General features: G+C 42.5%; 1 protein-coding gene across 3 annotated transcripts in view; it reads right to left on the reverse strand.

Annotated features, from left to right (window-relative positions):
- The window catches only part of AGAP2 (ArfGAP with GTPase domain, ankyrin repeat and PH domain 2), a 162,791-nt gene that overhangs the window by 18,936 nt on the left and 130,577 nt on the right, over positions 1-13,278 (reverse strand). For all 3 annotated transcript variants that reach the window (XM_060762830.2, XM_060762829.2, XM_060762828.2), the window contains exons 2-10: positions 12,130-12,188; positions 10,553-10,640; positions 9,896-9,981; positions 7,776-7,917; positions 5,350-5,484; positions 3,251-3,348; positions 2,232-2,384; positions 1,289-1,375; positions 682-786 (exon numbers count right to left, since the gene is read on the reverse strand). In XM_060762830.2, coding sequence (XP_060618813.1) covers positions 682-786; positions 1,289-1,375; positions 2,232-2,384; positions 3,251-3,348; positions 5,350-5,484; positions 7,776-7,917; positions 9,896-9,981; positions 10,553-10,640; positions 12,130-12,188 — 953 coding nt within the window. The remainder of the gene's footprint in view (positions 1-681; positions 787-1,288; positions 1,376-2,231; positions 2,385-3,250; positions 3,349-5,349; positions 5,485-7,775; positions 7,918-9,895; positions 9,982-10,552; positions 10,641-12,129; positions 12,189-13,278) is intronic.

Consider the following 13,278-nt stretch of genomic DNA (forward strand, 5'->3'; position numbering starts at 1 on the left):
TGCACCTAAGGAAATCCATAATCGCTTGAAGAATGTTTAAGATTTGGCCCCTTCTGACCTTTACCTGTTTGGACTTCTGAAAGACAACCTATGTGGTTTCAGATTCAATGACTTGTAAGATGTTAAAACAGCTTTAAAATCATGGTTCACAAAACCCTGAATTTTTCCAAAATGATTTTGATGCCTGGGTTACTATGTTGAATGGTAGTTTTGTGTAGAGGATAGTTCAGGCTATGATCTGTAGCAAATTCTGCTGTTATATGTTGATTTGTAGTGTTTTTATGACACAGGATCCAAAACATTTTGACCCACCCTCGTGTGTGTGTGTGTGTCTATATGTGTGTGTGTGTGTGTGTGTCTATATGTGTATGTGTATGTGCATAGATAGATAGATAGATAGATAGATAGATAGGAGGAGGGGGGAGGCTGGAGTTACACTTAAAATGTACCTGTTCTGACTTACAAACAAATTCAACTGAAGAACAAACCTACAGAACCTATCTTGTTTGTTACATGGGGACTGCCTGTACTGTCTGCTGCTGAACACAATGAACTAGTTGATAGCACCACCCACATATCTCTACATTACAAATTCAATTTTAAAATGTACAGGTTTTCCTAGTTTGAGATAGATCACCCAAATACGCTAGTCACATGCTGCTTGGCTGATGGTGGACTTACATTAATGCTGGGGTGGTAGAAGAGAAGCCCGTTGCTGGACAGAGTCACATATTTTTTCTTCCACTCCTTGTTTAAAGAGTTGCCACTTCGTTTCAGCAAAAAACTCTAATTAGAGTGAGACAGAGAGGTAGCAAGGGTTTTAAGGTGTTTTAGATGCAAATCATACATAGCCCTACTGTTAGGCAGAATGAGGTAGCAGCCTCAGGAAGCTGATTTTAAATGCAATGAAAGGACAACCTTTTATGTTGTTATTCTATTTTTACTGCCAGGTTCTTCTGCCTCAGATGCCAACACACCTTGGCTGGCCTTTGGTACTTTGCAGTCTGAAGTTGCAAATTATCCTGGGTCAGGGTCAGGCCTGATTAGTACTTGGATGGGAGATTGCCAACAAATACCAGGTGCTGTAAACTCTGGAACTAGCAAAACAACTTCTGGGTATTCCTTGCCCCAGAAAACTTAATTACATTCATAGGGCTATTATAAGTGAACAACCAACTTGAGGCATGCATGCACATTTGTATGCAGGTGTGGGTGCAGTCACACAAAACCCTACACATTAATTTTAGGGGACCAACACATAATTACCACATCCCACTTGAGGACTTGCCTGTTTGATGGGTATGGCTCGGCCACTTCCAGTGCTTTCACCTCTGCTGTCTAAGCTTCGCTTCTCTGTATCACTCCCTCTGCGATTCTGCAGAAGAGACAGAGAGATGGTAATAAAGTACAGTTTATCATGAGTACCTCCTCTATGTCTTGTCAGTGGGGGAAAGACTGAGTGAAGACAAGGAAGAGAGCTTTCTCAGCTATGGTGCCAGATTTTTGGACCGGTCATGGAATGGATCTCTGATTGATGCAAACATTGGTTTCCTTTCAGCACCAGGTCAAGAAATGTCTTTTGATTGATGCCTTTGAGGCCCAAATTACTTTTAAGCACATACATCAGTGGTTCTCAATTATGGGTCTCCAGGTGTTTTGGCCTACAACTCCCAGAAATCCCAGCTGTTAGGATTTCTGGGAGCTGAAAGCCAAAACATCTGGGGACCCACAGGTTGAGAACCACTGACATACATGGATTTAGCACTTTCAGCCTTCCTAAACACTTTTCATTCATCTGAATTATTGTGTTTTTATCTTGTTTAAGTTATTTGCTGATTTTCATTTAAGATGGTTTGAACTGTTTGGATTTTTTAAAACTTTCTTTGCCACCCTGAGATCTCATGATAAAAAATGGGATTTTTAAAAAATAATAAATGCCACCAAGGTGATTTGCTGTGACACTTGGCTTTGTGTCCAAACCCATGAGAGGAATGTACCTGGAAGCTATGAGAGAAAACAACTGAAAGACAGCAAGTGAGACCTCAAAGGGCTTTTCTTATACAATGCGATAGTACCCTATTCTTGACAATTATAACATCTTCATAGCAGCTTTACATTGCTCTCTTGCCCTTTGATACCTGTTGGTTTCTTTTGTCCAGATGTATACACCCACCCAGCCCTTAGCCTGCCCTCCACTCTGCCCAATGCTGGTGGAGTCCCATGGAACTCACAGCAAAAAGGCTGGTTCGTCGCTTGGTCCCCCGGTGCAGGGAGCTTGGTGTACCGATAATAGCTGAAGCTTCCCCACGCAGCTCCCGGTGGCTGATGTTTGGTGTGGAAGGCAGAGATGAGGAGTAGTCGCTCGTGTGACCACCGTTACTTGCCTAGAAAAGAATCCAAGGAGAATTAAGCCACCCCTTGGCCAAAAAAAGAGACAGGGTTGGCACTGGATGAGGTAGTAAAACTGCTTATGGAAAATGGCTGGCAGCAATGGATGGGAAGATTGAGTGTCTGAATGCAAACAACACAAGCTTAAACAAATTACATAGATAGATATATAACAAGAACAACAACATTTCTTTCTTTCTTGTGTCACCATAAGGCAGTGTTTCTCAACCTGTGGGTCCCCAGATGTTTTGGCCTTCAACTTCCAGAAATCCTAATAGCTGGTACACTGGCTGGGATTTCTGGGAGTTGTGGGCCAAAACACCTGGGGACCCACAGGTTGAGAACAATATATAACAACAAAGATAAAAGCCTATTTAAAACACATGAACATAAGATCAAACCTAAGCACTACACATTAAAATCACCCAAATATATCTTGCTTTCCATGTACAACAAATTGGTGTTGAGTGCTTTGGCAAGCTTTACAACCAAACCTGGTAGAACCTGCCTCTCCTACTGGCCTTTTTTTTTTTTTTTTGGTTTACTGCTGAACCAAACATATACTTCAAGTGCTTTGACAAATAGGCTAATGCTAATGCCATTTAAGAAAGAATATATTAAGGCACTTTCCTTCCCAACTGGCTGGTCCAAAAGTTTCCTTTTCCGCCTACTTGCAGTGAGGCTACTGCAAAGGTAGCTTTAATTTTTTGGGGAGGGCATAGAATGTCTTATAATCAAACTGTTTACTGTGTTTTGCCAAAGTCCCTGGGCGATTTGCAACCCTAAAGCGTAAAGAAGCTTCTCCTTCGGTTTTTGCAACTGGACCAGAATGGATGCTATTTAGTGTGAGAGATTGACGCACCGGTGTGGAGACGGCTGAATGGCTGGGTGTGCTAGGCAGAGATTTGCAAGATGCCAGGAGTTGCTGCTGTTTCTTCATATTCACAATTTTCTGGGAAACTGGAGTAGCCAAAGAAAAAAAGTCACAAAATAAGTAATGGGAGTCAGATTCCCTACCAACCCCACAAAGAAACACTGGATTTTGTCTGTATCTTTAACGAACTACACAGGGTGACACAGTTACACCCACCTAGGTATATCCCATCCCATTCACCTCTTCCACAAGGACCAAGTCAGAACCTGAACAAACTTTGTAAACATTGCTCTACATGGAGTGATCCCATATTGCAAGAGATATGGGTATGACATGCTCATGTGGATTGGACTGATGTTCATGGTCTCTGTTATGCAACTGAGATAGAGCCAAACAGGTGGAGGGAAATCCACAAGATTCATTTCACTCGTGCTATCTCTCCACTTGATTCCCTTGTGTTCCCCTATAGTGAATGGTCATGCAATGACTCCAACAATTTAGTAAACTGAAGAGGATTACTTTAGCTTCTGTGTCCTCTAAGCCAGTGTTTCTAAGGGTATCTGATGCAGGGGGATTGGCAATTATTATTTTTTCCAGTATGCCAACACTAAATCTTTTCCCATCTGGCTATAATGCTTCTTTCGTTCCTGGAAACTTTCCATGAACTGGCAACAACTGGATCAAGGACTGGCAGAGGTCCAGGAACCAGCACTTTGAGTAGCAGAGCTCTAATCCAAGCAGATACATGAAGCATTCTGAGGCTCCTTAAAGCAGTTAATCTATTCCAGGCTTGCGTGATCTTAAATACTCTGGACATAAATTAATTTCCATTGCAGCCAGAGAACTGTATGCAAAACCAATGTCTTGACATTCAGTGCTCTACCTCTGGTACAGCCATTCCACTGTCGACAGAAGCAAGATCATAAACCAACAGGAAATCACAAACTGCTTGCACATGGAAATCACAAACTGCTTGCCTCACCAACTGATCTGCAGAAGCTCATCTCTGAGAACATCAGGAGCTGTGCCAAGGCCGCCCTTCTCTTCCAGCCACAGACGGACAATTCAAGTGCCAGCTCTCCTAATCCTGAACAGAGTGGGACACAGCCAGTGGCTCTGGCTCACTGCTCATCTACTTCCTGAATGTTTGTTGCTCTTTCCCATATCCAGAACAGCTTGTTTGTACATTTACTTTATTTATATTTTCCCCAAAACAGGATTCATGATGGCTTATAACAGGTTAAAAGAGAATAAAGCAAACCAACTATTAATGCAATAGTTAAAAACCATTTTGTTTAACACCACCAGTTAAAACAATTTCAAGAAGACATATAAAACATAATTCAAAGATCAGATGTTCTAAGATCCGAATAGCAAGAACATATCAGCAGTTCTTACAAAAATGCAAACTAATAAAATACACTGTAGAGGCAGAAAATCATATAAAATTGGCAGATACATCAATAAACTTTGCCACACGCATGCACTTTGTGTGGGAGTGTGTGAACTTCCAGATACTGCTGACTTGAAACAAGTCAACATGGCATGATGGAATTTGCAGGCCATGAACATCTGGAAGGCTAAACATTCTTTCTTGTACATACAAAAAAATACATGTATGCCTATATGCCATTTTTGTGTGTGACAGGAGCGACTTGAGAAACTGCAAGTTGCTTCTGGTGTAAGAGAATTGGCCGTCTGCAAGAATGTCACCCAGGGGATGCCCAAGTGTTTTATCATCCAATGGGAGGCTTCTCTCATGTCCCTGCATGAGAAGCTGGAGCTGACAGATGGGAACTCACCCTGGATTTGAACCACTTTCGGTCAGCAGTCCTGCCGGCACAAGGGTTTAACCCATTGTGCCACCGGGACTCAAATCACAAACAATGTTCTAGATCACTGAGGCGCAATAGATATTTCCACTTGCCTTATCTCATACAGCGTTTACGTACTACATGCTATGTTTATTTACCATAAATAGGTTCGGAAACATGTTTTTCTTTGGTTTCTTGATTGCTTTTGTTGGCATGAAATGCAGGCCTGACCCACCTCCCCACCTGAAAAGCATACCTTAGAAAAGAACTCACCTTCACTGAAAACCCGGTCAACATTGAGCCCATAAGTAGCACACGTCTCATAGTAGAGACATCGGCGCATTTCAGTGCACAGTGCCCTGGCTCGGGAATCCTCAATCACACGGGGGTTGTTAGCGTTGATTTTATCTGAGCAGGGCAAAAAAGAAGGAAAAGGGTTGTTCTTCCACTTCTCAACTGGGCAGAAATCCACTGAAATCAATTGGATTTTAAAAAGTAAATATTGACAAGATGAGGGTGCAACTATTATGATTCTACCCTAGCAGCATTCTTTGTATGTTGCATTCACAAAAGGAGGATTTCCTGTATATCAGAGGTTCCCAACCTGTGGTCTGTGGACCATCGGTGGTCCCCAAGAACTAAAATATGGTCTGCAGCCTCACCGTTACTACACTGTTGCAATGAGAGTGACTAGTCTTGCAAAACCCTCTTATAGTGCCGAGGCAACGGGAATGTTGGGATGGGAGAGGATGATTACCCATGAAAGGTGTGACAAGAAGTCTCCTGACTGCTGCTTCTCCTCCCTCTCCAGAGCGGAGCCATTCCATGAGGTGCTTGGAAGCAGGGGCGCCTTGGTGTCTTAATTTTTAGGGTTATTCGGGGTGCTGATTCAAAAAATTGCATTGGATAGATCTCATCAGCTCTAGATTATTAAATATGGTGTTCTATGGGTGAATAGATGGCGTCTACTGGATGGCATATGTTCTGTATCAGGAACTAGAGCTGATGTGGTCTATCCTATGCAATTTTTGAATCAGCACCCCAAATAACTAAACTGAATCTAAAGTTGACCACAAACTGATTTGTAACCCTTTTGGTACTAATTTGGAGAGTAGTCCCTGGTCAAAAAAAAGCTTGGGAACCACTGCCATAAATGTTCTCTAGTTTTCATTCTGTAGCCCTTTTCAACATGTGTAGTTGGCATGGCACAGAGAATCACAAATTCAGAAAATGGTCTGATTCTTAGTTTATTTTTAAAATGCCTCCAATTCCTGCAAATTTGGAATGTTTTCTTTTCCATCAAAACTATGAATACTTGACCAATGTAGTCCGATTCTGAACTATATTTTAGTCTTCGCTGCTCCTCTTACTTCTATCTGATCGCTTGGTTCATGACCTTAACTGGCCTCTTTATTCTCCTCCCGGCATTTGCATCAGCACCTTGACCCAGCCAGACAGGTGACCTGGCAATTAGTAAACCTGTCTGCATTTAACTTGGCTTCCATGCAACCTGGATAAGCTCTGTGGCTGCCCCGAGCTTTGGATGGAATCCAGCATAGGTTTACCTGAGGGTGCCACCTCTGCTCCAGTGTCTGGAACCTGCTAGCAGAGTGTTGGATCACTGCTAAGAGTCCACAGATGGCCCTAGTTCTAACTAAGTGAGGGCTTTATCTCTACAGAATAATCAAGAATACACACAGATATGTATCCTGTGGTTGTACCGCACACTTACAAAAACCGATAGTAGGCTGTATCTAATTAATGGCTTGTTTGAATTTGTGGGGGAAGAAAATGAGAAACCAAAGAAGGTGGGCTATATAAGCCCTCCAGTGGTCAAAATGAGGAATGGTCTCTACGTCATGTGCAGTTTTCCTGATTTAGCAAAAGCAGGATTAAATGAAATCAGTACGCAATGGGTATTTGCAAATCTAATACTTTTTAAAGTAATTAGTAAACCCTGTAAGGCAGTGGTTCTCAACCTGTGGGTCCCCAGATGTTTTGGCCTTCAACTCCCAGAAATCCTTACAGCTGGTAAACTGGCAGGGATTTCTGGGAGTTGTAGGCCAAAACACCTGGGGTCCCACAGGTTGAGAACCACTGCTGTAAGGGATATGTTCAATCATTCAGGGTGTCTGGTTTACAAGCTATTTCTCTTTCATTCTCTCTCACACACGCATCTCAAAAAAAATCCAAACTGAATTATGTAAGGAGCAAATGGGAGATGCAACAGAACACTCAAGAGTCCTCTGTCCTAATGACTCATGAAAGTGAGTCAGGATATGTGGCAGATTCTTTGCTTAAAGTCGTATTACAGTTTTCCATCAATGTAGCTGAAAGAAAGCTTTGTGACCTCCATGCGGTGCTGCCCAATGTCCTGAGTTGCCTGTCTCCCAGCCCCACAGAGATATTCTCTATTAATCCCAAGTAACATCTTGGATCTACACTCATCATCACTAATAGAGTTTAGAACCCCAGAATATGTCTAATGTACCAGTAAAAACTGAAAAGATATAAAAACCATCCACACCACCAGTTACCCAAACTATTAGTAGGAGAAAGAAAAGAAAACATTGAAGAGAACTAAAGATGCAAATCAAAAATCAATTTGGTGCTTTTAGTGGAAGGGTTTGCTCACCTTTCCCCAATTTTACTCAATAGCCTCCTGCTTGGTTTCAGCAAAGGTCCCTTTCTCTACTCACCTTGAGTGCCCACAAGTGCAAGAGCCATGTCTGAGACGGCACGGTAGTTCGTGACGAGCCCATAGTACTGAGTCAGTTCTTGAAAGCTGGCCTCATTCTCCAAACTGAAGACAAAGATAACAGCATCTGCCCAGTTTGCAAACTACAACAGAGGTGGGAAAGAAAGAAGCAGAGAGCAAATCAACAACTGATCTTCTTCAAATCAGTAGGTATGCATTCAGGATGGCACACCAAGGTGAGGGATGATACTGTTTCAAGTTGCCCCCATAAGGACACAACTCCAGCTTTGCAAGCCAATTCCAACTGTTCAACTATACTAAAAAGAAGTCATTGGAAAACATCTAGCCATACAATGCTTTCAACTTCAACTTCTCCACAGTTAGTTCTTTGTATCTCTGCTTAGAGTCAAATTAAGTTTTGGCAGGGGCAGCTATATTTGTTTAATCCACAAGACATGTGGAAACAAAAGGCCACCATCCCACTTTTGGAACAAAAAAGTATGAATATTTGAGATGACCCGACATTTCCTTCCCTATTCAACTGCCACCAGGCAAGGAACAGGGGTGAGGAGATGGCAAATAAGGCGAAGAAGGCATTTGCTCCCTTCAACTGTGCTTCCCTTTGGAAGTAAAAATAGACGCACGCCCACAACTTCCAGGTTTTACATGAACATTCAAGACAAGTGACTGACAGACATAACCTCCCACCCTCATCCCCACTGATTAATTTGACTGGCAGATGAGTACATTCCCTTTAAATGCAAGCTGATAATGTGGTCTTTTCATAGCTTCAACACAACCTCAAATGGGTTGTGGTTTTTACCTTCTGTAATCTATAAAGTGCTGAGTGTCTGCTTGACAGCAAGCAAGCTGAGCAAAAGGACAGCTGCACCACACACAAATAGGAAACTGGTTCTGACACAAATCCAAAACTTAGGCTTATAGCATGGAGGATCAAATGTATGAGCCCCCCCTTCACAGTTACATACGTTTTGAATGGCAATTGAAAAACATAGATATGTCTTTGTCATCCTATTGACTACTGTAACATGCTCTATGTGGGATTGCCTTTGAAGACTGTTCGGAAGCTTCAAGTAGTCCAATGGATGGCAGCCAGATCTCTAACACAATTCCCCCATTGTACCATCTCCACTACTATCGAGCTCAATTCAAAGCCTATAAAGCCCTAAATGGTTCTGGCCCAGATTACCTGTTCAAATGTATCTCCCCCTATGAACTATCTCAGAGGTTAAGATCATCTGGAAAGGCCCTGCTTTTGATCCCCCCCCCCCCACATGTACAACTGGTGAGGATGAGAGATAGGACCTTCTCGGTGGTGGCCCCTTGGCTATGGAACTCCCTCCCCAGGGAAATTAGATCAGTTCCCTCCCTCCTGACCTTCAGTAAGGAAAGTTAAATCCTGGTTGTGCGAACAAGTTTGCAGAATGATTCCCAATGCAACAATGATTTCTCAGCGCAATAATGAACAATGCAAATGACAATTAGAATGACTCCTGAAATATGCTTTTGATCTGTGTGATTTTAAGTACCGTAATTGTTTTAAGTGATATGTTTTAACTTGGTGATTTTGTTTTATTTTGTTGTTTTATTTTTATATGAACTCAAGGCATCGAATTGTTCCTTTATTGTAAGCCACCCTGAGTCTCCTTCGGGTGAGAAGGGCGGAATATAAATGTGGTAAACAAAATAAATAAATAAATATGTCTTCCGGTTTTTGAGAGGAGAGAGTCAAAGTAACTAGGTTACAAGGCATCCATATAGATATGGTGAGGAAATGGTAAATGATTCTCAGTAAGGTGAGTGGCTGTACTGGCACAGTAAATGAGTACTGGAACACAGGCTCATATGAGAACTAGACATGAACAGCATTACAAATTAGCCCCTTCCTTCCTTCCTTCCTTCCTTCCTTCCTTCCTTCCTTCCTTCCTTCCTTCCTTCCTCCCTCCCTCCCTCCCTCCCTCCCTTCCTTCCTTCCTTCCTTCCTTCCTTCCTTCCTGAGAGCATTCAGAGAGTTGCAGGCAAGTGACAGCTGGGGCCACTTGCCCTCATGTTCATGGCTACTGTTTTGCCACAGATTCACAGGCAAGGGAAGAGCATTACCTTGGCATCAGGAGGCCCTGCTTCCTCTCGAATCAGCAAGAGATGGCTCTGCCCATCCACCACCACTTCCTTCTTGAATTGCCCCCCTGAAAAAACAGAGGAGGACAAAGTAGCAGTAGGGAACAGCTGAACCACCAAACAAAGCTGTCTTTTTGAGTGGAATAATCCAAGGGACAAATTAGCCCAGCAAATAAGGCTGAAACCTGGAAAAGAGGCAGAAGGCCACCAATGGATGTGGGGGGTGGGCACCAAAAAACCGTCTTGTGGTGGCAAAGGTCCAATTTAAGTAGTAAATATTGGGGTGAATGGGCTGTTCAAGAGCTTAGCTTACTGATTGGGACTGAAGCCAAGTTTCAGAAATGGATCTCTTTATCATGGCAGTTACCATTCTGACTGTACAGTCAGGAACTCAGGTTCAGAAGGCAGTGGCACAATGACCAGACTGGCTGAAAGTCCTGGAATTGTTATTTCAGCTCAATGGTAGCAATGCTATTTTGTAAGATCAAATATAAGCCAGCGCCCTTTGTTGCATATCTAAAGAAAAATGGAAAACTTCCCTCTGCTTCCCATTCCTAAGTTTTGTGGGTAAAGGAAAATTCCTGAGTAGAGGGGTAAAAAACATTGGACCAAGAAGAAAGAGCACACATTTGTCCTCACCCTCGGTAGGTTCGAGGCCCAAGTAGGACCCAGTCAGATAGCGATGCACAAGTGCAGACTTCCCACTCTTGATGGTCCCGAGGATGCCCTGTGGAAGTCAAAGAGCACAAGTTAGCACAGGATGGCATCTTGCATAGCGGTTTTTGAGAAGCTTCCTTGGGTCTCGAGTTCCTTATCTACTTCTTGCTCAAGATAAAAAGTTAGCAGGAAGACAATAATATTTTCATCTTATGTCTTTAAGGTGGTAAGTCCATCTTAAGTTTCAATTTTATTATAGTTTTTAGAAAGGGAGGTCAAGGGGAGTTTATTTTAACGGGTGTATATGTGACGTATGTCATGGATTGGAAAATGACTGACTCTACAAATTGTACAATAATACTTACATTGTTGAAAAAATTGTAATAAAAACATATGATTTCTTAAAAAAGATCTTTGATCTCACTTCCCATCACCATGTTTGGGGCCAGAATCAGAGGAGTGGGGCACTTCCTCATAAAAAAGATTCATGAGTAAAGAAGGGCAAATCACCACGTTTGAACTGTATTATTTCCAAGTATCCAGCTGGGAAAGGTTGCTTATTTTTGGTCTATAGCTCTCATAATTCCCCAGCCAGCCTGGCTACCCACAACTCAAATCTGCATTAACCTGAGGTTTGTTATTTTAAATAAATTTGTTCATATTTCATAGAATCATAGAGTTGGAAGAGACCTCATGTGCCATCCAGTCCAACCCCCTGCCAAGAAGCAGGAAAATTGCATTCAAAACACCCCCGACAGATGGACATCCAGCCTCTGTTTAAAAGCCTCTAAAGAAGGCCTCCACCACACTCCAGGGCAGAGAGTTCCACTGCTGAACAGCTCTCACATTAGGAAGTTCTTCCTCATGTTCAGGTGGAATTTCCTTCCTGCAACTTGAAGTCATTGTTCCACATCCTAGTCTTCAGGGCAGCAGAAAACAATCCTGCTCCCTCCTCCCTATGACTTCCCCTCACATATTTATATGTGGCCCTCATCACATCTCCTCTCAGCCTTCTCTTCTGCACACTAAACAAGCCCAGCTATTTAAGCCACTCCTCATAGGCATTGTTCTCCAGACCCTTGACCATTTTAGTCACCCCCCTCTGGACACTTTCCAGCTTGTTAACATCTCTCGTAAATTGCAGTGCCCCTAATTGGACACACTGTGATTCCAGGTGTGGTCTGACCAAGGCAGAATAGAGGGGGAGCATGACTTCCCTGATTTAAGTTCAGATTTTTAAAAATATCCTATGCTCTTTGAAGTATGAACATCTAATATATTAATGGCATTGTACTGATTTTAACTTGTACCAATTTTTACATTACGTTGTTTTTCTAAAATAAGCGAATCAATGTGAATTAACTGAATGCAATATCAACATTGTGATCATTACATTACATTTGCTGTCCATTGACCCAGTACAATCAACATATGTACTAATTTACAAAAATATTAGAGGGCAGGTCCCCTGCCTTGAGCAGAAATACAGTTTATAAAAAGAATTGGATTTTCATTAGTATATTAATTTTAAAAATGAATAAAGAGTAACAGTCACTTACAAGACGTAGTTCGGGAATGGTGCGACTGAGAGTCCATTCTTGGCTGTTTGCAACAGCTTCTAAGAAAAAAGAAAAGAAAAGAAACCCAGTTAATACTAAATCATATTGAATAATAAATACATGTATTGTCAAAGGCTTTCATGGCCAGAATCACTGGGCTGTTCTGAGTTTTCTGGGCTGTATGGCCATGTTTCAGAAACATTCTCTCCTAATGCTTCCAGAACATGTCTATACAGCCTGGAAAACTCACAACAACCCAATATATACATGCCTAAAATGCATAATGAAATCAATAACTGTTTCAGTGTGTCTGTATTGTAGTGTCCCTATCGTAGGTGATGGATGAACATGAGCAAACAGTGAATTGCCTGTTATTGGTAGGGTTCAAGCTAAAATGTAGTTTTCAGATGTTAATTTGCTGGCTCACAACTCACACTTTTAGGCCTTGGATCTTCTATTTGATGAGACTCAAAGCATGTCTTCTCTCCTTCTCACAGGTTACAGGGCTGGACATCCTGCCAGTTCCAAGTTTTGTGAGGAAGCAGGAAGTTTGGGGACCAAAGACTTATTGTGGAGGGCACAGCTGAGGCAAGGGGATGGATGGAAGAGGAGATACGAATACAGAGAAGAAAGGCAAGGATGCCTTTTCCCCTGACTCCATCTTCACATGCTCTCAGCTGCTCTGCTTCTTCACCCTTCAGCTTTCCCACACCCGACAGTAGCTTCTTTGTGCTACTTTGCAAGCAAGAAAAAGATCCAGGAGGGCAGCTGCAAAAGGGTGCGCGCAGGAATACAGGAAGCTTCAAGGCTTCCATGGGATAAAAAATGGCACAGCAACAAGATGCATCAGTCAGGGCATAAAGAGCCAGTTGAAGGCAAAATGTGGGCAGCCTGGGATGCAGGAAGTGAAACTAGAAGCAGGTGTTCTTGCTGACACCCTGGGAAGGTTGCGAGAGGACGGGACCAGAATAGTTCAGCCTCTTCGGAATCAGCTCCTAGGGTTTATGCTGCCAGCTCTAAGTTTCACTGAGAGAAATCCAGAGATACTAGGAAGCTCTCAACTTTTGTTGTGAGTTTCAAGTTGCCAATCCTGGTGCTTCTGCACAGCAGGGACAGCGGACAGCGAAAATGTCAGGACAATGGATATAT

The sequence above is a fragment of the Anolis sagrei genome, chromosome 2 (genome assembly GCF_037176765.1).
Source record: "Anolis sagrei isolate rAnoSag1 chromosome 2, rAnoSag1.mat, whole genome shotgun sequence".
Lineage (NCBI taxonomy): Eukaryota > Metazoa > Chordata > Lepidosauria > Squamata > Dactyloidae > Anolis > Anolis sagrei.